This window comes from Ursus maritimus, unplaced genomic scaffold (genome assembly GCF_017311325.1).
Source record: "Ursus maritimus isolate PB19 unplaced genomic scaffold, ASM1731132v1 scaffold_19, whole genome shotgun sequence".
Classification (NCBI taxonomy): Eukaryota; Metazoa; Chordata; class Mammalia; order Carnivora; family Ursidae; genus Ursus; species Ursus maritimus.
Window position 1 is genome coordinate 14,618,461 of NW_024424341.1, and position 24,363 is coordinate 14,642,823.

Genomic DNA, 24,363 nt, shown 5'->3' on the forward strand with positions numbered 1-24,363 from the left:
TTAAGCATAGAAGCTTCTGATCCAACAGTGACCGCCTTCTCTGGCCCAGCAGGCCCTGGAATCCTTTCCGGGGGAAGGTTCCACCGAGAACAGCAACTCCTTTCTTTGCTTTCTTTTCCTCTTCCTCCGGGGGCCAAAAATAGTGCCTGAATGGGACAGAGCTCCAGGCCAGGAGCAAGACAATAGCTGCGTCCTGACTGAAGCTGCTGGCTGGCTCTGGTCCACGGCTGGAGAGGGGGGGAGGTGTGAGGGTGCATGGGCACTGTGTCCCCCTGGCCCCAAGCCCCTGCCGCCTTTCCCATGGCTTCTGCCAGAAACCATCACAGAGCCCCTCTGACCCCTTTGAGTGTGATTGCCAAGGGGGTTCCCCACTTGTTCTGGGAAAGTGTTTATAGCTGCTTGGCTGAGACCCTAGCCCCTTAGCCCCCTGAGCAGCGCCATGCTGTCTCCCAATCGGCTGCCAGTGGGGGCGTCTGCCCCTGGTTCTCTTCCCTGCCCTGTCTGGCACGTGGAGGCCGCCCCATGTCTTTGATGTCCTTTCCCCTTTGATTCAGTGGCTATGAAGGCCTTTTTAGAGGTCAACGGGATGTGTCCTCTTGGGAGGAGGTGAGCTCCCTGTCACTGGAGGTGATCAAATAAAGTTTGGAGGTGCACTGGATGGGGGGCAGGATTCGTCCAACATCAGATGGACGTCTGGTCTTGATGTCTTCATGTCTCAGAAGATATCTTGGTTTGAAGTTCACACCCCTCCCTACAGCGAGGTGGCCTTGAGCAAGCCACATCAGTTCCCCGAGCCTCTGTTTCCTTCTCTGTAAGATAGCTTCAACAGGGCTTACCTTGGAGAGTGTAGACCTCCAAATGTCTAGTGTAGTACCCGGCACATAGAAGGGGTTTCAGGAGCTTTGCCTGTGTTCTCTTCCCTTCCCGCACGGGTACTTACTCTGCAGCACAGAAGGGAGGATCTGACCCACTCTTGGTCCTCAGGGAACTCTCTGGAAGGAAGCCAGGAGGAACCCCCCCGCCCAGCCCTAGGAGATAACTCGGAAGGAAGATTCCTGGTGGGTTGTGGCAACGTAGGAAGGCTTCTGGGAGCAGACGGCCCCCTAAGAGGCTTCTAGGGAACTGTGTGCATGTTCTGCACTGTGACAGCCTGTGATGAGGGTTGGAGGGGTGTCCAGCCTGGGACAACGTCAAGGCCACAGGCTGGCAGCCTCCAGGGGCAAAAGCAGCTGCTGATAGGCATCTTCGGTCACAAGGGTAGCCCCCACCAGGTCCTAAAGGATTTGGTTTAAAGTCAATGTCGACAAACTTAGGCAGGTGTCCCCCGCTGCTCTCCGGTAACCCACCGTCCTCAACCCTGCCCTTCCTCCTGCCAGCTCCTTGCTGGGTCCGGCCAGCATCCGAGTCAGGAGACTTGAGTACCGGACAAGTTAGGGCGCTTGTGCTGTGCTGGGTCGGAGCCGGGCAGTGACGTAGTTCCCTTCCTGCAGCTGCCAATGGTTGCCAGGGAAACGGTTGCCAGGGGCTGCTGTCACCTGCGCCCCTTCTCCCAGACTGGTGGCTGGGGCTCACAGCCCTCTTCCCTGGCTGCCCGCTTTGTTTGAAGCTCCAGCGAGGGGGCAGGGGCTGGGGTGGCTCAGCTTCAAAGTCCTACTTCCCAGGAGCTGATCCACCGCCCCAGCAGCCTGTGAATGAGGAGGCCAGCCCTTCGCTCACTCGCTCAGGCTCTTTCTGTACTTACAGTCCACTCGATGCCACAAAGGAGGAGCCCAGGTACGATTTCCCCTCCTCCCTTCTTCCCTCCATCCGTCTCATTCTTGGTCCTGCGTTCCTCTCCCCTCACCCCCCTCCCTTTGTCCCTCTTCTCCCTCCCCTCCTTGGCCTCCCCTTCCCCTGCTCCTTCCCACCTCCCTCCCCTTCCCCCTTTCTTTCTTTTCTCCCTCCATCCCTCCTCGCTGTCTCCCCTTTCTCCACAGCACTGCTAGGGTAGCTGATGGATGGGGTGGGGGTGGAGCTGGGTGGCACCAGGGACCCTGGGAGAGCCACAGAGGCTGTGCTAAGGGGGATTCAAACAGTCACTACAGGAGGAAGTGGTTGGGGGGTAAGCGCTCCACACACACCCTCCCCAGTCTCACTCCAGCTCTGGGCTGCACCCTCAATGAATAAAGATAAGCCTCTGAGCGGTGTTGGGAGGCTGCATCCCCACCGGGCTGGCAGGAGCCACGGCATGGGGGTCACCTGGGCCCTCAGGGGAAGGGTGTTTGGAACCCCAAGGGGACACATCTGGCAGCATCTTTCCTGTGAGTTTGAACAAGAAGGCTTCGTAACAGTCAGGTAAGGTCAAGGGGAAAGGGGCCGCAGAATCCAGAGCATCAGTCTGGAACCAGGCCCTGGGGGAGCATCTCGTGTCCCCCCCTCGCTGGCTGGGCAGTCCCCAGCAGTCCCCAGCTCCCCCTTCCCAGGACTCAGTTTCCTTATTTGTTAAATGAGCATAACGGAACATGTTTGGGGGAGGAAGAATATGTTCCTTTGTGTAAAGAGCTTAGAATCGAGGCTTGCATGTTCTAAGAGCTTAATCAATGTCAGCTGTGTTGCTGGAGGGGGTGAGCACACTGCCCTTGGGGGTGCAAGTAACCATGGGGGACACCGAGGTGCTGTGTGCTCGGTGAGCTGGGTGGGATCCTGGTCTGTGCCTCTACTGCCCTTCCCTGGCGGTGACTCAGCCTTGCCCAGCCTTCTTGCGGAAGGACACCTGGCCGTGTGTCCCGTGCGCCTCTCAGCCAGGGATCGGGGACCTGGAGGAGGAGGAAAGAAAGGGAGGGTTCGTGGCTGACCTTGGGAATACTAGGGTCCTATACTCCAAAGACGGGCCCTCTGCCAGGTCCAGAGTCGCTGATGTGCAGCTCCCAGAGCAGGGTGCTAACGGGGCTGACCTTGTCAGCCTGGCCTTGCGCAGTGTGGGAAGACAGATGGGGAAGGGACACCAGCCAGCCAGCTGAGGTCTGCCTGCGGTTTGAGAGGGAAGAGAGCCTGGCCAGGAGGAGATAGCCCAGCACCTTCTTGGCTCCTCACTGCCACCCGGGATGTAAGCCCTGCCCTTTCCTGGAAGCATCCAGAGGCCCTGGCCTATAGAGAAGACAGATGGGGACAGGGATCATAGCCATCACTTACCACAGAAGGAAACTAAGGCTCAGAGAGGGGCCAGGCTGTCTGGAAGTGCCCAGGGCCACTTGGCTGCAGTTTGTTCTGGACCTTGCACACCTAACCCCCCCCCCACCCCGCTCTGGGCTTCCGCATTCTCTGGGCAGGTGCTGACTGGTGTGTGCCCTGGGGTCCTGGAGCCCAGACTCAGCAGCTCCCTGGGGAGAGGGCTGCGGGGAGACTTGCGGGGGGGCCACACTGTGCCAGGAGCATGGAGCTGGCACCAGGTTCCCTGAACTGAGCCCGAAAAACCCTGGCGCCTGAGCCCGACCCCAGCCTGGGCCAGATCTGGGACCCTTCCTGATCTCTTCTCTTTTTAGGTTCCAAGTCCCTATAATCCATTCTCAAATTCTAAGAGCCTTTGATTCTCGGCTTCTAAAAACTCTGTCACGCTCCTATTTCCTCTTTCTTTCTCCTTCTCTGTCCCTCACGCCCTCTCTCCCTCCCTCTCAATTCCAACCTTCTAAGTGTCCCGCTGCTTGAGGAGAGGCAGAGGGCCCAGCTGGCTGTGGCTGACTTTAATGGAATGGCCAAGCTAGGGACAGGGCTGGCAGTGCCCTTTTCCCCAAGAACTTCTGCTGCCGGCTGAAGGGAGGTGGGATGGGGCCGCATATACCTCAGGCTCCCCGGGGACCTCTTGCCTGGAAGTGTCAAGGATGGTGATGAGTTGCCCTGGGGAACATCACAGTCTAAACGGCTCCTGAAGCCCATCTCATACTAGCTAATGGCCTCTGAGGGGAAGGGAGGGGCTGGAGGCTAGGAGGGAGGGTGCTGACAGGTTTCTTATCTGTGTGGCCACAAGATTTTTGAGAGCTTATTTCTCATGTTGATAACAGGTGCCCATGCTAAAAGGGCAGTGGGCTGGGAAACTAAACCCAACGAAGCTCTGTGGATTTTCTTTCTGCAGGACTTATCAGATCTTTTGACATGCTAATACACAAGACCAAGCAGGGCCTGCAGAGCTTCTTAGAAAATGCTCTGGCAAGTTACCACTTGGTGAAGTTGAGGAGACAGTCCCAGAGAAGGGATAGGACTCTGGGGGCCACCATGACAAAAAGCATGGCTTTGTAGTTGGGTGGCCTTGGGTTTGAGTCCTGGCTTGGCTACTTGCTGTGTGATCTTGGGCCTCACCTAACCGCTCTGGACTTTAATTTCCTTTTCTTTAAACTGATGGGTCATAATAGCATTTGCTCCCCAGGCTCATGGTGAGGACTGAACGGTAGTTTGTGCAAAGTGCTTTGTACGATGCCAGCACAAATCGGGCACTTGCTAAATGGAGCTGCCATCCTCCCCCTCCTTGGATTCCAAGGCCCTTCCCACCACACCAGACAGACCCGGTCTCCTGCCCCCCACCCTCCCATCGTATGGGGTCTTGCCAGGCACTGCAGGGCTGGAGTGCGGAGGTCGTGCGGGTAGGTTGTGGAGGCCGGAGTCCCAGGGCATCAGTGACGCCTTAAGGCTGGCAACCCAGGGAGGAGGACCAGTAAGTGGAAAGGCTTGGAGGCGGGAACACCCAAGCCTGGGCCCACATCTGCTTGCATGACAATACGTTGGCCTCCCTGGGGTCTCTTAAGTGAATGTTCTAGTGCCAGATAAAGCAGACTTCAGGGTGGGGGGCTCCGGATAACGCTCTTGGGTAGGACTCAGGGTCCTTTCACAGGAACAGACCCTTTCCTTCCATCCTAGCAGGGAACTCTCCTCTTCTCCCCTTCCTCGGGCTCCCTACAGGCCAGGGCCCAGCTGGGTACACAGAGGGAGTCTTTGCCCTCCGACTTGGCCAGACCAGAAGCCGTGGGAAGGTGGGGCCATGCGGGCAGGGACGGCCTTCCAGCAGGTCTGGTGCAAGAATGTGAGACTGACCCCAGGCAGTCAGTGGGCACGGCCTTGGCATCCGCGAGCTTCTGGGGGCAGGCTGTTAGCTTAATTTTTTTCTCCTTTATTGTAGAAGAATTCCTACACGCTGAAGTCACTGCTTCCCCCAGCCAGCCCAGAACACCCTGCCAGGGTGTTCACTCTCGCCGCGCTGGTCACCTAGCCTGAGCTCCGCCACCCCAGCTGGGGAATGGGAGCAGGGCGAGGAGAGGGAGTGGGCACTGCCGAGGGCCTGGGGGGCTGGTCTAGGAGAGGGCATGGCCCGGGGTCCCACCGGGGTCCCACCGGGGTCTCATGGGGTCCCATGGGGTCTCACCGGGGTCTCATGGGGTCTCACCAGGGTCTCATAGGGTCTCATGGGGTCTCATGGGGTCTCATGGGGTCTCATGGGGTCTCATGGGGTCCCACGGGGTCCCCTCTGTTGATTTGTTGGATAGCTGGTGTTTCTGAGTAAGATTTACTTTTCTCAAATAATTTGGAAAAGGCCGACAGAGGGTCTTCAGGGCCCCCCACGCCACCCCCCACGGAGGAAGCACCTGCAAGCACTGTGCTCCGTTCTGTTCTAACTGCCATCCCTGGCTGCCCTTTGAGATCTGAGCAGCCCTCTGTTCCTCCCCCGTAGAGCTAACCTGCCCCCGCTCCCAGCCGCCTTCTGCTTTCTCCTTGCTCCCCTGCGGACCCGCACACACACGCGTGTGCACACACACCCACATTCACAAGCCTGCTTACATTCCCAAGGCTTTATGCTCACCCACCTCTCTCCTTATCTCTGTCCCAGGTCACATCCTTCTTTCCTAAGCCGTCTGCCCCCGGGCTAAAGGGGTAGCCCGCTGCTCCATGTGGCCCCCCTACCGGAGAGCAGCTAAGGATCGCGGCTGGAGCAGGACAGCCAGGCTGGGTCCTCTCTCTTCTGTCTCACCCAGGCTCAGACCCGAAAACCCACTCCAGGGCCCCCCTTCCACCCCGGCCCTCCTTCCCCCTTCTGTCCTTCAGGAAGCCCCTTCCAGGTTCCTGGCACCCTGCCCAGCACCAGGTGGACCACCGAGGTGCTTGACATGTCCTTGCGAGCGGGTGGACAAGAGGCACCCCAGCCAGGCTGTGCCCTTCAGCAGCTGAGTGAGCTGGACCTGGGCCCCCCTCGTCTCTGACTTTCTCTGGAAAACACGGCTACTGTTATCCCAGGCTTGGAGTGACAATAAGACGCTTGTTAAAGCCAGACTCTGAGCTCCCCCCCCTCCCCCGCAGCCGGACCTGCGGCTGGGGAGTCTGCATTTCCGTGACCTCCCTGGGCTGGTTCTGACCCACGTGCAAGTTTGGGCACCTCTGATATGAACTTCTTATGGCAGTGGGGGGCACAGAGAGTGGAGGGTGGGCCGTAGCTCCCCCTCCCCCCACAAACATGTAGTTAATCTTGACGGGGAGGAGTGGTTAGGTAACACTTCGTGGGGAGGGTGTGTCTTAGCCGAGTCCCCACAGATGGGTTGGGTTGTCGTAAGGAGAGGGAAGGCATTCCAGACAAACGGTCTGGAGGTGGGGTTGATATGTCCACAGTGTGTGTAATGGGAAGGAGAAGAAAAGCGGTGGTGGGGGTGGGTCTGGGCGTCAGCCCTGCTGCATATGCTGGAGAACTGCCTGCCCGCGAAGGGTTAACCCCAAGCCGACCAGGTCCTGTCCACTCAACTTCCACCTCCATCCTCCGAGGAAATGGGTTTTCCAGGAGACTGGACTGGGCCAGCCGTGACTCGTGGCTCCAAACGGATGGCAAAGGAAGTGACTCAGGCCCCGGGGGGGAGAAAGTGAGCCACAGGTCCCCTGCCCAGTGCCCCCTCCCCCATCACGAGGATGAGTGGGAGCCAGGGTTGCTTGTCCTGGGCCCAGCCAGTCCTGGGGGTGGGTGCGGGAGTGTGGGCTTCGACAAGACCTGGCCACCCTCTGCTCTGCCTGTGTCCCTGGGGACCCTGTGGTGGTGGCCCCCATTGTGTCAGGCTGGGCTGGACCGTTCTGTTCCCTGTGTGTGTTTACGGAAGGCCTGAAGTCAAGGGCAGCTGCTCCTGAAGGGGAGGTGGGAGGGGATCCCTCCTGGGGCACTTGGCCCCCAGACCCTCTCTCCCAGGCTGGAGTTGTCTGCACAGCTGGTGGTCTTGGCTGCCCCCTCATTCTTAGCTCCTTTTCTTGAGGGGATCTCTCAAAGCGTGGGGGGGGGGTGGGGGCGCATGCGTCTCTAGGACCTCTGCAATACCAGCTCTGCAAGGAGCTCTCAAGAGCCAGACGCAGCTCTGTGTCTTGGCTCTCCCGGGGTGATCTTGGATCAGGTAACCTTTCCCTAGCCTCAGTTTCCTGGGCTGTAAAGTGGCAAAACAGTAGGACCAACCTCACAGAGTGGCTCTGGGGATTTCATGTGACAGTGCTGATGACACTCCAGCTGTGGTCCTCACGGTGCTGCTGCTAGATACCCCTCTCAGCGAGGCCCTGGCTCTGGCCCAGGGCCCTGAGACGTCTGACAAAGGCCTTGCCTGCGTGCCGATGGTTGGTTTTAAGTCTTTGACAGCCGAGCCCTGTCCCCGCTCAGCTCAGAGACCAGGGACAAAGTTCTACCCACGTAGTCTGGTCTGGCGTTCAGCCTCCAGAGCACAGGACCCCTCCCTCCTTGGCGGAGTCAAATGGGGGGCTCCTGGGGTGGTGACCAAGGCATTCTGCAGCCCTGTTGGAGGTGCAGGGAGAGCATGGCCTGTGTCATGGATGCTGACTGCATCTGGGTCTGCTGCACGGGGCTGCAGGTGCGTGCACAGGGGGCAGAACAGCCCCCCCCTGCCCCCCGCCCCCAGGCAGGGGATGGAGGGAAGGAAGAGGGTGCGATGAGAGTGGACAGGGTTCTCTGAAGTGTGAAATGGGGCTGGGAAGGTGCCAAGCGGACAAGCCAGGCAGTGCCCTCCCCCTTCCTGGTAAGGGCTGGAATCTTCTCTTTGTCCCCTGTCCCGCTCTCCTACCCCTCAGAGGGTTCTGAGCAGCTTCAGGTCAGGGCTGCAAGGACGGAGGTTTTCTGGGTGGGGTTCCAGTCTTCCCACTGCACTCCCGGAAGGGAAGTTTCATGCTCTAAGAATTTCCCGTCAAGGTGCTCTGGAGGCTGAGCTGGCCAGGGCCACAAGGCAGGGGGCCGGAGGGTAGGAGGGAGGGAGTAGAGCCCTGTGACAGGCCTGGGGGTTGACTTAGGGGCAGGCATAAGCCGGTCAGAAAGTACACAGAGATATGTAGCTGACGCCTATGGCGCCAACCTCATGCGTGGCCGGGATCTTAGTCCTTTACAAGTATCAATTCATGCACAGATGTGGAACGTGAGGCCCAGAGAGGGTGAGGAACTAGCCCAAGGACACGCAGCTAGTGAGCAGGAGAAGCTGGAGTTGAACACAGGCATTCCGGCTCCGGAGTCCACTCCACTGCCTAAGAGTGGGTTAAAGGAAGTCAGGCAGACCCTCCCACTCAGATTCCAAGAATGCCCATGGGGACAACGTGGTACACCTTGGAGTAGCCAGGGTAGAGTGAAGGTGAGCCTGGAAGGGTCAGAGTCATGCAGTTGGTCCCTTGTCTGTGTCTAAATCCCCTCCGTGTACCTCGTGCAAATTTGCTTGTGCCCCTCCAGTGCCTGGAAGGTCACTTCTTTGTCTCAGCCTTTTTGCTCTCAGGGCTCAATCCAGGGGGGCTGATGCAAAGTGAATGACTGCCCCGCCCAGGGCCCTTGTCTACCAACAGGGGTAGCTCACTTTGAAGGTCAGTGGGCCACAGAGGTACATGGATTTTTGGCCAGCTCTATCCTTGCTTGCTGTGTGATGTCAGGAAGCCATTGGCCCTCTCTGGGCCTTGAATCCAAATACTATAAAATGGAGAATGAAGTGATCTGTCAGTTACGAGTTCACAAGTATAGTGCAGTGGTTGCAGAGAGGGGGGCTGCCTGGAGGAGGTGACATTTGGATCAGGGATCAGAGGTAGCTAGCAGCAGGGACTGGCAGGAGGGAGAGGAAAGAAGGGGGTCCAGGAGAAACACATCTCTGTCTCCGGATGCCGGGTTTCCTCCCATTGGTCTGAGGCAGCAGGGCACAGTTACAAAAGGGGATAAAATGCTCAGAGAGGACACAGAGTGAAACCTTAAAAATCACAACCTGAGGGGCGCCTGGGTGGCGCAGTCATTAAGCGTCTGCCTTCAGCTCAGGGCGTGATCCCGGCGTTCCGGGATCGAGCCCCACATCAGGCTCCTCCACTAGGAGCCTGCTTCTTCCTCTCCCACTCCCCCTGCTTGTGTTCCCTCTCTCACTGGCTGTCTCTCTCTAATAAATAAATAAATAAATAAATCTTAAAAAAAAAAATAAAAATCACAACCTGGGTGACAGTGACCATTCCCTAAAACACTTTCATAGGCTTCTTCTAAGGGTTCCTGTGATGCCACAGAAGCAAGAGGATGAGCCCAGCTAACTAATAACTGGACTGATAAGGCCTTCGAAATTGGGGTTCCATTATGCATGGTGGGACACAGGAGACTGGCTCTAGCTTCAGGGGGTCAGATTAGTTCAAGGAAGGAGACGGTGAGCTCCTGCATGGGGCCCCTGTCCCTTTAATGCTACCCTCCAATATTCTGTCCAAAAGGCACCTCTTCCTGGAAGCCCCCTTGGCTTCCCCTAAACTGAGACTGCTGGTGCACAGCCAGGTCTCCAGGCTTCCCTTCGTCTGGCTTGTGGCAGATGACGGCATGTGTCGCCACAGCCACACGCAGTTCCCCATGAACTGAAAAAGCCTGTGTGTGTTCATGCCTCGCTCAGTCAAGGGGCCAGCTGGCTGTGGGGAGGCCACCTGGCTTCTCTCTCTCAGCGCCGGGCATGTAGTTCCTTGCCAGGCACCACAGTCCTGACCAGGCAGGGAAAGCCCTGGCCTCTGGAATAATCTTGGGCAGGTCGTTTAACCCCTTGGGCTTCCGATTCCCTGTCTGGGAAAGGGGCCAGTGGTAGGGCCCATTCACAGGGTTACAGTGATGGTGAATACAGGTACAGGGGTGTGCGGGAGAGCACAGGCTGGCAGACTGGTGTTCGGCTAATGGAGGCCATGGGGGGTCAGAAATGCCCACTCTATACCGGGGTGGGGCTGGGGGGACCTGGACCTCCCCCCACTTCCCCCATACTGTCAGTGTCTCTCTGTCGCATTGGAACACACCTCTGCCTTTTTCCAGGCGTCCGGAGCCCTGGGAACCGGCTCCCCCTAGTGGTCATGACGGGAAGCACCCTTCTCCGCCTTTCCTGCAGGGGTCGCTGCGGGTGCGCTGATCATTCATTTCACTAACCCGTCCAACTGCCTGGCCTTTGTCCAGCAACACCGCCCCCCCCCCCCAACTAAGCCCTGTCCGCACAGACGGGCCAGGAGCTCCCTCACTAGCTGAGGAGGGAATGCACCATCCTGCATTGCCTGGGGGACAGAGGAGGTCCTGGCCAGTGGTGGGAAGCAAAGGAGGCCAGGACTGACTGGAGAGGGACTTGGGGAAGGGTTCCCGAAGGAGGGGTCCTCTGAGCTGGGTCTTGGGGATGATGATGGTGAAGTTCCTGGAGGAGAACCTGAAGAGCCCCCTTTTTCCTGCATCTCCTCCAGGACTGGAGGGGCAGGGTAGTGGGCGTGGTTCCAGGTGGTGCTGTGGAGCCTTCCCCACCAGATTCTAGCCAAGATAACCCCCGTCGCTGCTGGTCTAGAGGGAAGTACTATTATTTGCCCCATTTTCTGTGACTTGCACAGGGTCATGCAGCAAGTGAGAGGAGGAGCCAGGACTTGAATTCAGCCAGGCTCTGGACAGCTGCTGTCCCTTGATGCTCAGCTCCTGGCAGCTCTGGGGAGACCCGCGGGCTGTTTCCACACTTGCTTCCCTACCTCACATCCCACACCCAAGCTACACCGGCCTCCCCCTCTGCAGGGCTGGCCCAACCACCTTGTAGATCTGACCCCAGCTGACACTCCTGGCCTCTTTCAGGTACTGACTTCTCAGGGTGACCTCAGGGAGGAAGATGGCCACCCAAGTGCTGCGGCAGACGGCGCTGTTCCTGCCAGGTCTGCTCTTCCTGGTTCAAGGTAGGCTATCTTGGGGATGCCCTGGGACTGTTGTGACTTACATTACAATCCCCCATGTCGAGGACAGCTGCCAGCATATCCACTAACCCCTTTGTGCCGGCACGGGACTTTGGACACAGTTTAGCAAGTGGATGGTATCTTGCAGAAAAAGGCATCCCTTCTTTATGCAGATGCAGCCCCACAGTGCACAGCTTGAGGTGGGGAACATGGACTGGGTTTTGGCCCCACTCAGCTCTCCAGCCAGAGCATCCTTGTGCAGTGCACAGCCTGCACAACAGTCTATGGCAGGCATGGCCTCTTGAAGTACTTTATTGCTATTAAAAATTTTTTTTGCCTTTTAAATTACTATTAATTTTTAGTTCCTTTCATAATTTGAAGCTAGTAATTTGTGAGTAGGGCACATTCACATTTTTGTAGACCTTTGTGGTATAGGCCCTTGGAACGTGTGTGGATCCCAGGCACTGGGATCCAGTATTCTGGGCCAAAGGCCTAACCCCCTCTCCTGCCCCTGGCTGCTCCCTGCCCCAGAGTCCCATCTGTAGTCTTCACCTCCTCAGGTACCCATGGCGGGGGCCCCCGTGAAGACTTCCGTTTCTGTGGCCAGAGGAACCAGACACAGAAGAGCAGCCTCCATTATAAGCAAACGTCAGAGCTGCATATCTCCATCAAGAACTCGGAGGGAGCCCTCACAATCCATGCTCCCTTCCAGGAAGTCCCCCCGGCCTCCCAATTCTTCCCGGACCCCCGGGGCCTCTACCACTTCTGCCTGTACTGGAACCGCCACGCAGGGTTACTGCATCTTCGCTACGGCAAGAACGACTTCTTGCTGAGTAACCAAGCCTCTGGACTCCTGTGCTTCCGGCACCACAAGGAGAGCCTGGCTCAGGGTCCCCCACTGCTCGCCACCTCTGTCAGCTCCTGGTGGAGCCCCCAGAACACCAGTCTGCCCAGTGCTGCCGGCTTTACCTTCTCCTTCCACGGTAAAGCCACTTCTGGGCAGAAGGAACTTGGACAAAGGCCTGGAGCCTGGGCAGGGGACTTAGGCTTTGTTCCCAGGCAGTGGGGAGCCATTGAAGGTGTCTGAGGAAGGGAGGGGTGTGATCCCAGGTGTGCTTCAGGAAGGTTTGAGGGAAGGTAGGGGTGCAGGCAGAGGGGCAAAGTCCCATCCAGAGGCTGCAGGGAAGGTCCAGGTGAAGGAAGATGAGGCCTGCCCAGGGTGGGAGCGGAGAGCGTGGAAAGATGGGACCGGGTGTCAGGAGCCAGGGGTCACACAACCCCCCTCCCCCCAGCCCCTCCCGGCTGGGCCCTCCCAGCTCCAGTGTGTAGGCAGAAGGGCACCTGGGCAGGTGTGTCCCAGCTTGCCCTGCTGGGGCTAAAGCTGCTGGAAGGTTCCGTTGGCAGAGCCCCCATCTAGCCGGGTTCTGAGTGACCTTCGGGGTCCACCCCACGTCTCAGCGGCTCAGTTTCAGCTTCTGTAAAACTGGGGAGAGCCCTTCACAGTCACCAGAGGGTTCAATGGGAGCAGGACGGGTGTGGCCGGTACCTAGCTCCTCGGTCAGCAGCCTCAGGCACCTCTGTCCCCTGCTCCAGATCCTCCCCAGAAGGCCTCCCACAACGCCTCGGTGGACATGTGCGAGCTGAAAAGGGACCTCGAGCAGCTCAACCAGCTTCTGAGGCACCCCGGAAAGAACTCGAGGAGGCCCTCGTCCACCCCTGCCAGCCAGTAAGTGTGGCCCCCCCAGGCTCGGACGTGGGCAGGGGAGCAAGCTGGAGCAGGAGGCAGGATAGAGGCCTCTCCTGGGGCTAATGTTCCTCTCATCTTTCCACCTCCTCCTAGAGAGGAATTGAAATCCCACCCTGCAAGTCAAGCCCCTGGCCTTTGTAAAAACAAATATCACCATCCCCAGACAGCCACCCAAGCCCTCTTCCCTGCCAAGAAAGAAGAACTGACCAACCCATTTGAGAGCTTGGTAGACTGAGGCCCAGAGATGGGTAGGGCTGCTCCATGGCCACAGAGTAGGTCGGTCCAGGCAGAGCTGGGCCTGGAACCTGGTGCTCAGGATCGCCCCCCCTTTCCTGTTTGCTCTTATGTTCCAGCTTCCTCTCCCCCCCACCCCCCATCACCCACAGGCCATTCTCTCTCCCACACCAGCACAGTCCTAGGGCTGTTGTCTCTCCTGCCCCCTCCCTGCTGCCCCTGACCCTCCTTCCCCTGTCTCGGCCTGTCTTTTTCCTGTGTCTCTGCCGAGAGTCCCCGTCTTGCTCCAGCTCCTGGCCTGCCTGGATCAACTTCCCCGCCCCTTCTCCCCCTGCCAGGAGGCTGCAGAGCCTGGAGTCGAAGCTGACCTCCGTGAAGTTCCCAGGGGACACGCTGTCCTTCGAGGAGGATCTGGTCAACGCCACGGTGTGGAAGCTGCAGCCCACAGCCAGCCTCCAGGACCTGCACATCCACTCCAGACGCGAGGTCAGGGGTCAGGGGCCAGGCTGGCTGGGGCAGGAAACAGATGTGGAGGCGTGAACACTCCCCTCCCAGAGGCCTCTGGGAGCCAGATGTATGCTGACAAGGAAGGTCTCAGGCCCAAGGAATACCCTGTTAACGGCTACCCCATGGCAGAGGACCCTTCCTGGCACAGTGGTGGGGACAGGGGAGGGGACCGGCATCAGAGGCTCTTATGGTACCCCCATGTGAATGGAAGACCAACCCCAAGGCGCCTCTGCATGCACCTCTGTCTTGAGACTGCCCCTCCATGGGCCCAGCAGCCGGGAGCCACCCACACTGCCCTCACCCTACCCCCTGGGGAAGCCAGATGGCACAGCAATCTCCCAGGCCTGTTTGCCCCCCAAGCCCTGGGCTCTACCCACAGGGCTCCCAGCCAGCGCTGGAGCCAATGAAAGGAGGTCTTCCTGGAGAAGGCGTGCAGTATCCAGGAAGGTGTTGGGGGCGGGGGTGTGTAGAGACCTGGGAGCCCACCTCTGGCTGAGCCCCACAGGGATTCTGGTCTGCAGGAGGAACAGAGCGAGATCCAGGAGTACTCGGTGCTGCTGCCCCGCACGCTCTTCCAGAAAACCAAAGGCCGGAGAGGGGAGGCCGAAAAGAGACTCCTTCTGGTGGACTTCAGCAGTCAAGCCTTATTCCAGGTAGGGGGCCCCGGGGAAAGCAGCTTCTGTCTGATGGGGAGCTGGAAAGCGGGCATAGAGCCAAGCCCCCTTGTCCAGAAGTCCGAGCCTTTCCTTGTAAGGTCAGAAAATGGACTGTGACGTGTGAATCTCCCCCGGAGAATGCTAAATTATGTTGTTTTCGCTACAGTGTAAATGACTACATGTGCAAGAATTGTTGCCAGAGGGAGACTCAACATCTCAGAGCAATGTGTGGGGGAGAGACACAAATCCAGAGAAACTAGGGGACGTCTGGGCCTTCTCAGCCTTGAGCCCTCACCCTCTTCCTCTCCTCCCCCATCCTATGTATCTAGGACAAGAATTCCAGCCAAGTCTTGGGCGAGAAGGTCTTGGGTATCGTCGTGCAGAACACCAAAGTGGCCAACCTCTCGGAGCCTGTGGTGCTCACCTTCCAGCACCAGCCTCAGCCGGTGAGACAGGCAAACCGGCCAAGGAACAAGGGTCCCTGCTTGTCTTTTCTGTCCTGCCTCCTGAGTCACTTGTCTTTAACAAAATGACCAGCTGGCTGAGGACCTCAGCTGGTCAGGTCCACATGGGGTGGTGGCCTGACACTGACTTCCTCTGCCTGGCCCAGAAAGGAGTGGGCCGTAATGGGGTCCACTCTCCTTTCTTGTCCCTACAGAAAAACGTGACTCTCCAGTGCGTATTCTGGGTTGAAGACCTGACACGTGAGTGTGGAGGGGTTTCTGAGCTGGGTGGGTATCTGGAGGAGAAAAGGGGTCCTGGAGAGTGGGGGAGGTGGGGTTAATCATGGAGGGCTTCCCGGAGAAAGTGGGTTTTGAAGAAGGAATGATGGCAGACTAGATACTTGCCAGGGGAAGTGAAGGTTCAGAAGAGTGACATGATTATGCATTTTGGGGGTCCAGTGGGGTCCTGAGGGACTGGGCTTGATCAGAGCCCCATGGAACCCTTCCTCAGTGAGCAGCCCGGGGAGCTGGAGTGATGCTGGGTGTGAGACCATCAGGAGAGAGACGCAGACGTCCTGCCTCTGTAACCACCTGACCTACTTTGCAGTGCTGATGGTGAGTGGTCCTCTGCCTGCCCCACAGCCGTGCCCTGGGTTGAGCTCTTGCTGCGTGCCAGCCACCTTTCACATATATGTCATTCGTTCCTCACGCCAACCCCTGAGGGGTCTCCTGCTGCTGTCCTATTTTATAGATAAGGAAACCGAGTCTCAGAGAGCTTAAGTGATTTACCTAAGGTCACCCAGTTAGTAAATAAAAGAACTGGTCCCTAAAACCTTTGCTCTTTATTCCCAAATTTGGGTGCATGATAAAAATGCAGATTCCTGGCCCTAACCTGGAATTGTGATTCCACAGGCTGGTGGGGGAGGCACGAGTACATTTCCAATGAGCCCTTGAGGGGGTACTGAGGCCCATTGTGGAAGGTCCCAGAAGCTTTGTGTCTGAGGTTCACTCTCCCAGAATCTTGGGACCCAGCTCCTGAGGGATTGGAGTGGTCCTCCAGCCCTCCCTGGTGTGGGGCGCTCACTCTCTCACAGGAGCTCACTCTGGTGTTAAACATTATAGAAAAAAATTAGTGCCAGCCCAGAAAAGGGATTCTCTAGTGGAGGGTTCTTTTTTTTTTTTTTTTTAAAGATTTTCTTTATTTATTTGAGAGAGCAAGAGAGAGCACAAGCAGGGGGAGGGGTAGAGGGAGAGAGAGAAGCAGACTCTCCACTGAACAGGGAGCCCGATATGGGGCTTGATCCCAGGACCCCGGGATCATGACCTGAGCTGAAGGCAGACGCTTAACTGACTGAGCCACCCAGGTGTCCTTTAGTGGAGGGTTCTTGACCGTGGTGGGTGGGGGACCCGTTTGAGGATGCGGTGAAAACTGCAGACCCCCTCCCCTTCCGACGAATACACTCATGGGACCACCGTTTGCTCAGTTTGGGGTGGTGGTGGTTCATAGATGCCCGAGGCCCCCCTGGGGGAGCACAGATTGGCCCTTCACCTGGGGCGAACCCTCAGTGTCAAGGTGGGGACACTGAGGCCAGCCCCGGCCTGTCTCATGGACCCAGGTCGCGTCCATGGAGGTAGACGCGGTACACAAGCACTACCTGACCCTCGTCTCCTACGTGGGCTGTGTCATCTCCGCTCTGGCCTGCGTCCTCACCATCGCCGCCTACCTCTGCTCCAGGTAGGGCCTGGCGGGGGGCAGGGAAAGGCGGGTAGGGAGAACCTTCATTCCGGGCCCCTAAGCCGGGACTCCACGACTATGGATACCCACCCTAGAGATTGGCTTGAGTCGCCCCAAAATGCGTGTGTGGTGGCAGGAAGGAGCCCTGGGAGGTGCAGCCCGCTGACCCCTGAGGGCTGCGTCTCCTCAGATCTGTGGTGTTTGGCTGACATGACACTTACAAACTTTGTTATCTGCCAACACTGAACATGGGGAGAGGTGACATAAAAATCTGGATTTCCGCCTTTGAAGAATCAGCTGTGTCACCACTGGGGGCACATAATGCTATGGTGACAATTATAATGGTTAACACGTTCTTGGCGCTTCCCACTGTTCTAAGTGCTTTACGTGCGTGAAATCGGCTCAGTCCTCACAAGGGCCCTATGAAAGAGCGGCCAGAGAGGGCAAGGGCCTTGCCTGAGGTCACACAGCAAGGAAGTGGCAGAGGCAGGCGGACACCCAGGAGGCTGGCTCCAGGTCCACAAGGCCTCCCCTACGGAAGGCGAGCAGTGGCCCCTGTGGACAGGCATAGCCTCGTGAGTTCTTTCCCCGCCCTATTGTGCGGTGTCTGATTTAAGGCCTGGCTCCCACGGCATTCAAGTTTGACAAAGCCTACCCCATCCCCCCCATGGAAGCTTTGTCACTCCACTTGTGTCATTTGGGTGCCTCGAGGAAGAAGGCGCCCCAAGGAAAGGCTTTGGTGGCGTGAGGAGCGCCTTCACGCATCCTCACTCTGGCTGTGTGGACGGGTCTGGACGGCCACGGCTGAGCTTGGCTTAAGTTGACGTCCGCGGGCTCTCAAGGCCGGCCGTTGGCTTGCAGGGGCGATGCCCTAACTTCGCACGTGCAGGGAGGGGGGTGGAGCCGCGGGCCACGGGCGCTAGTGATTGGTCGTGCGAGCCGCAGCTGTGAGCACGGTGGGCGGGCTGGCGTGCTGATGAGGGACAGCTGGCAGCCTCAGGGGAGGCCCGGGGGTGGGGGCCGAGCCCAGCACCTACCCATTAATCCCCAAGTGCCCAAGGACGGGGACAGGGAACCTTAGCGACTGAGCATTTTGTCTGTGCCCAACGCTTTACCCCGTGAGGGGCCGTCCTCCCACCTCATAGACAGTGAACTGCGGGTGGGGGAAGGGAGCAGCCCGAGGGGGTAGCTGGGGGGGCGTGGCTATGGTGTCACGCCCTCCGGCACAGGTGGTGGATGGGGCCAGCCGAGCACAGGTGGGGGCGTGGGGGGCAGGGAGGAAATGCCGAGGTGCCCTGGATCGTGTAGTGTCCTGGGGTGGGAGGGGCGCTGGGATGTGCGCACAGACTTGCAAACCTGCAGACAGACAGACACCACCCCCCCACCCCAGTCAGCCTCACAGACACACGGCTTTGCAGACAGACAAGCGGACACAGAACACAGGTGGCACAGATTCTCCAAAACAGCAACAAATCCAGTCTTTCCCCTCCGACTTTGGGAGCATCCGGTTGACTGTAGCGGCTGGATGTGTCTTGCTTGCTCTGTCTGTGGCTAAATCTGTTGTTAAACGTGCCCACGTCTCCAAGCCTGTGAGTGCTGGGCGCACAGTAGGCGCACAGGGACAAGTGGGGAACGACCTGGCTGCAGCCATAGGGATAGGATAGGTGTGTGTGTGGTGTGTACCCTGAGAAGGCTGCCTGGAGGTGGAGTCCTGCCCCCGACCTTCCCATGCTGACCGCCAAGTGACCCCACCCCCTCCCCTGCGCAGGAGGAAGCCTCGGGATTACACCATCAAAGTGCACATGAACCTGCTGCTGGCCGTCTTCTGAGCGAGCCGGTGGCCCTGGCAGGCTCCGAGGCTGGCTGCCGTGCCAGCGCCATCTTCCTGCACTTCTCCCTGCTCGCCTGCCTCTCCTGGATGGGCCTCGAGGGCTACAACCTCTACCGACTGGTGGTCGAGGTCTTTGGCACCTATGTCCCTGGCTACCTGCTTAAGCTGAGCATCGTGGGCTGGGGTATGTGGGGAGAGGGCACTGGTGGGTCCCCCAGACCCGCCTCTTCCACTTGGCAAAAGGCGGGCACCTGGTTCCACTTCTCTGCTTACCTCTCCGACTGTCCCCTCACTGTTTCCTTTACCCACCCATCCTCAGGTGTTCTTGACCTTGGCTGGGTTAAGTCCCCTTTAGAAAGATGCAGTGGTGAGCACTGCCCCAAGAAACACACATTCTCCACATTGCTCACTCTTTTAAAAGCGGGGTTTGCAGACAGATGTGCAGGTTGTGCACTGCTCAAAAGCACCCAGCTGGGGGAGGAGTGGGCTGTCATCCAGTCCTCCACTCACCTAATTCACCCAGGCTGGCAGTGGCTCTGCCTGTGGATCCTCCTAAGCTTCAGGTAACAGATTCCCCGTAGCTCTGGCATTCGTTCTTGGCCAAGACCACCCAATTTACCCCTGGCCCAGACCTCTCAGTCAGACCTGGCGGCCCAGAGGGCACACCGTAAGTCCTTCTGGATGTTGCACCAGCCTGCCAAGCTCCACATGTCCCTCACCCAACGTGCTGCTCTTCCCGCGTTTCTCATCTGTCCCTTTCTTGGTTCACTCCACTGATTTACATAAAATTCCTTCAGAGTTGGCTCTGTGTCAAGCCCCAGGGGTTTGGTGGTGGTGACCCCTTCTGGAGAGCTCTCAAGCTCCAGCCCAGGGACGAGGTCAAGGCCCAGTGCAGACTCTGGAAGTCCCCCCTTCAGCTGTCCCCTACCCTCCCAGTCTGTGCCTCCCATCTCCCCTCGTGACGTCCTGCCCCTCGTCAGGGAAGTGCAGGCCCTTTCTCCCACGGGGCCCCCGGGATGGTGAGGGGGAAGGTGAAAGGTCAGGGGAGATGGGGCTCTCTATGGGGAACCCAAACTGGAGCGAGGAGGGGGAGGGTCTGATCATAGAGGACCCTCCCCAGACGGAGCCGAGTGCACTCAGGAATAAGCCTGGAGAAGGTCTTGCCAGAGGGCAGGGGAGGGCCATGCCTCACAGGGTGGGAGACAGAACTCCACGCTTTGTGGCCCGCAGGCCTCCCCGTCTTCCTGGTGATGTTGGTGGCTCTAGTGGACGTGAACAACTACGGCCCCATCATCCTGGCTGTGCAGAAGACTCCAGACAGTGTCATCTACCCTTCCATGTAAGTGGCTGAGTGCAGTGGGGGCAGGAACATGGGCCTCGGGGTGCAGAGGCCAGAGAGTGGCCTGGGCCAAGGCCACGCTGACCGGGAGGCTCCTGGACACCAGGGCGGCTGGAGGGGTCGGCCTGGCTGTGGCTGGGTGGTCAGGGAGGGTGAGCACAGGCCTGGATTTGCCCAACTCTCGCCGGCGACCTGGCCCAGCGCCTGGGTTTCTTTGTGCGAGTGGGAATATGGGTCGGAGCAGATGAAGGCAGGAGAACTGAAGAGAGAGTAACGTCCCCCCTTGAGTCAGTAGTGGTTAAGGCGGCTCTCTGGCGCTTAGTGTCACCGAGGCGCATATCCGTGGCCCAGGAAGTGCCACGCCCGCCCCGTCGCGCACTCAGCCCTCACGTCTTTGCCCCCAGGTGCTGGATCCGGGACTCCCTGGTCAGCCACGTCACCAACCTGGGCCTCTTCAGCCTGGTGTTTCTGTTCAACACGGCCATGCTGGGCACCATGGGGGTGCAGATCCTGCGGCTGCGCCCGCACGCCCAGAAGTGGCCCCACGTGCTGACGCTGCTGGGGCTCAGCCTGGTCCTCGGTCTGCCCTGGGCCTTGATCTTCTTCTCCTTTGCTTCTGGCACCTTCCAGCTTGTCGTCCTCTACTTCTTCAGCATCATCACCTCCTTCCAAGGTAGGCGTGGGGAAGACCCCACCCCCCGGCCTGGGCAGGGTGCCCACACGTGGAGCACGGGGCAGGGAAGATATGGACCCAAACTGCAGGCTTTGCTTCTCTGCGCCCCGGTCTTCCCATCTGTAAAATGGGGGCACCCGGGCCATAGTTGACAAGTCTTTATTGAGTACCTACTATGTGCAGGCCCTGTGGTAAGCCTTGGGGCTACATTTGTGAACTGGTTGGGTGAGGGCCTTCCTTCCATGGAACTCCTCTCCAGTGGGAAAGACCAGGCGTGACAAGCAAGCATGCAGCCATCTGAGGGGATCTCGGAGAGGAGGGCTGGCATAGTGGCGATGTGATGAACAATCTGGGCTAGGCTGGGGAACACTTTGTGAAGGGTGGCCAGGGAGGCCTCTGTGGGAGACATTTGAAGACAACAGAAGGGTCCAGCCGGGGAGAGATCAAGGGCCTCATGATGCCATGTGTGTTCCCGGGCCCATTGGCATCAGCATCATGGGGAGCTTGCTAGAAGTGTAGACTCTGGCCGCCCCAGACTTGCCGAATCAGATCTGCATTGTAACAGATGCCCAGGGGTGTGTGTGTGCGGCCCGGGCTGAGGAGGTCTGGTCGAAGGAAAGAGTATGCCAGGCAAAGGGAGGAACAAGAGCAAAGGTCCTGAGGCTAGCACTAGGCTGTGTGTTGGAAGAACAGTGAGGGGGAGTGAGGCTGAAGGGTAGTTGGAGGGGCAGAGAGGAGAGGGGCAGAGGGGCTGGATCATGAGGATCGGGGCTTGACGCCAACAGGGTCCCTCGATCTGCAGCCCTCTATGCACTCCCACCACCCAAGGACAGACAGACACACACAGACACACACACCCCTCTGCACTGGCCCAGAGGTGCCTAAACAGGTGTTCTGGAGCCTGAGCACCAGGGTTTAACTCCTGGCCCAGCCAAAGCCCCTTACCTCCCTGGGCCTCAGTTTCCTCGTTTGTGAAACAGAATAGTAATGAATAGGCCTGACCTCATGAGAACCTCGAGAGAATCTAATGAGATGGGGCCTAAGCAATGGCACAGTGTCTGGTGCATGGTGGGGTACCCCCAAACCACAGGGGTGCTGGTAGCCTGTGTAGGGAGGAGGGGAAGGGGCAGGGCCGCTCCCCCCCCCCCACTGAACCCTGTGCCCCCTCACTGCCCATAGGCTTCTTCATCTTCCTCTGGTACTGGTCCATGCGTCTGCAGGCCCGCGGCGGGCCCTCCCCTCTGAAGAACAGCTCGGACAGTGCCAGGCTCCCCATCAGCTCGGGCAGCACCTCATCCAGCCGCATCTAGGCCGCCAGCCACCCGCCAGGAGCTGCGTGAGGAAACAGAGGTGCGGCCTCTCCTCACCCCCGCCTGCCACCCCTGCAGCCAGGCCCGACACTTGAGGGTCAGCCAGAGACTCGAGAAGAAGGCCCAAGCACCTCGGGGTGGGGGGGCTGCTGCTCTCGGCAGCCAGACGCCCAGGCTGGGCCTTCTGAATTGGCCTGCGGACTACTTGGTGCCCTGGTCCAGCTCACAAGGGGCTCGGGAGTGGGGCCGAACCCCTGTCGTCCAAACTGGAGGCTGCAGGCCGGTCTGAACTCACTGCCACTGAGCCCAGCCCTCATGGCTGCGGATGGGAACCCACGGGCCCCAAGGTCAGGGCCTGGACCTGTGAGGCCTGGCAGCACGCTGGGCCCTGTGCCACAGCCACTCTGTCTCTGGGGATTGCCATGAGGGCGCTCTGCTGGCCTGTCATTTTAGCCTGACAGGGGTACTCAGGGCGCATGGGGTTGGGGCAGAGCTTTGAGCCAGATCCCTGGAGGAGGAGAGCCCCCTCCTGGGGCATAGCAGAAGCTCCTCTACCTCTGAGTCCAGGGGCCTCCGTCAGTCTCCCCAGCCCTCCCTCTCCAGCCTCCCACTCAGCCCTGGGCAGGGCCCCGATTCCAGTGATGTATTTGGGATGTGGTTTCCAAGAGCTGCCTGGTGTCTGCTGTAAACCTTTATCTACTGCACGGGCCTTTGCCTGACCTTGACTCTGGCTTAGTATAGACGTTCTGGGTTGGGCTCTGTCCGTCTGTCCATCTGGGCCTTTCTATAAGCTGCATCGCCCTTGCTCAGCACTGCCAAGCCCACCCCTCACGGGGACCCTCAGCCTCTCCCAAAGCCCTCTTGTGGCAAGAACTGTGGAGCACAGCAGTGCAAATTTATTTCTGCCCCAGTACTGGGAAGACGGAGGCGTGCCTCCCCTGGTGACCATGGCCTAGAGCCCAACATGCTCTTAAGGGAATGGAACTACAAGGGGAGCCACCATTCCTTGCTGGGGATCCAGGAAGTCTTCCTGTAGGAGGCAACATTTGATCTGGATCTCAGCCTTAAAGATGGGGAGGACTTTCTTTTTAAGCACTATCTCATTCGTCTTTTGAATTTAAAGAAGTAGATGTTCGCTGTAGAGAATTTGGAAACTGTAGAAGAGCACACAGGAGAAAAGAAATAAAAATCAGCTGTTGTTATCACCTGTCAAACCAGTGTAAACATTTGGAGCACGTCTTCTGTGCTTCTATTAAGAGTCACCGATGCAAACACCAGGCCAGTCAGGAAACACAGATGAGAGGAGGCCGTGTTTGAAAAAAATCAGCTGCTGGAAACTATCTACCAGACAAGCAGGGGGATAAAGGACAGCCTGGCATCAGGGTTGGGGATGCAGCGGGGAATGCCGGGTCTGTGGTGGTTTGGAGATGACAAGCCACTGGGCTCCAGCCACCCGCTGCCCTGTGCAGGGATGCAGGGATGAGGGGCTGTGTAGCCGGACCACTGGCTTTTTGTGATAAATCAGAAATCCAGATTGTGTGCGTGCAAAATCCCCTGATTTAAAAATATGGCTTATCTAGAAAATTCACTGGCCGAAGAAATCAAATGTGGGGACTGAATTCAGCCCTTGGCTGGTCATGTGATGTATGGACCGAGTTTGTGGGCCGGGGTGACGTAGGTGGCCTGCGAGAAGAGATGATCGGACTTGTCTCCTATCACTGCCTCCAGCCGCTCCGGGGAGTGGCGGGCTGGGACAAAGGGCCCCAGGGTCTGGAGTTGGGCAGATGCATACGAAGCCACCTTAGTGCCAGGAGTAGCCTGGTAGTGCCCTCTGACCGCACGGATGCGGGACCTCGGCATGTGGGCCCTCCCTGCGCCCTGCTTCTCTTCCAGTTCTCTCTGCCCCTCCTCCTCACCTGTTGGCTTCTGCTTCCACCTTTCTGCGAGTCCTGAGGGCAGAGGCCAGCCTGGCCCACAGTGTCCCGCTTGGGCAGCTCAGGGGGGTCAGAGCCAGCTCCCTCCTCACAGACCGCTCAGTCTCCACAGGGTCCCGTGGGGCCCCATCGCTGGGCTAGCCCTGGGGGCACCTCCCGCTATCCTCAGGGAGGGAAGGAAAGGCCCCAGCCCCCTTCCCCAGGCAGATAGCACTTCCTTCTAACAAATTCTCCCACTTCAAAGAACTCTTGAAGACTAGGTGCTGCTTTTGAGGCTGGCTCAGGTGGCAGGGAGGGCTCTCAGGCTGGAGCCCACCTTCTCCAGACAGGCGCTGGACGGGCCACCTGGTGGTTCTTATCGAGCACGTCACCGGGCTGTAGGGTCTTGGAGAGCAGGACCGCCGTTCTCAGGACACAACCAGGTTTGTGTGTGGAGACGTCGCTCTGGGTGGACAACAGACTGAAGCAGCCGGAAGGCTGAACGTGAGCCGGGCCTGGCCAGAAGCCTGGAGCCTTGTCCCTGGAGACTGGAGCCCACCTGGAGCCGCTGGAGGCCCTGTCCCTGGAGACTGGAGCCCACCTGGAGCCACTGGAGGCCCTGTCCCTGGAGACTGGAGCCCACCTGGAGCCACTGGAGGCCCTGTCCCTGGAGACTGGAGCCCACCTGGAGCCACTGGGATGAGCCCGCAGTGGCGGGAGGTAGCAGAAAGCGAAGCTACGGTTTCATCTGCCCTGGGATTTGGGGGTCTCAGGCTTTGTACATGGCTCCAGGCCCGTCCCCAGCCCCG

The 24,363-nt window shown here is 58.7% G+C and overlaps 1 protein-coding gene across 1 annotated transcript; it reads left to right on the forward strand.

Moving 5' to 3' along the window:
- Nucleotides 1-2,178: 2,178 nt before the first annotated feature.
- Nucleotides 2,179-22,855, forward strand: ADGRG1 (adhesion G protein-coupled receptor G1). The gene is given in 15 exon segments (XM_040633362.1): nucleotides 2,179-2,334; nucleotides 11,072-11,169; nucleotides 11,727-12,149; nucleotides 12,760-12,892; nucleotides 13,486-13,633; nucleotides 14,176-14,307; nucleotides 14,640-14,756; nucleotides 14,969-15,014; nucleotides 15,265-15,368; nucleotides 16,370-16,488; nucleotides 18,257-18,312; nucleotides 18,315-18,503; nucleotides 19,550-19,658; nucleotides 20,063-20,331; nucleotides 21,511-22,855. Coding segments are annotated over 14 exon segments (2,040 nt in total). The 5' UTR covers nucleotides 2,179-2,334; nucleotides 11,072-11,105; the 3' UTR covers nucleotides 21,642-22,855.
- The last annotated feature ends 1,508 nt before the right edge of the window (nucleotides 22,856-24,363 follow it).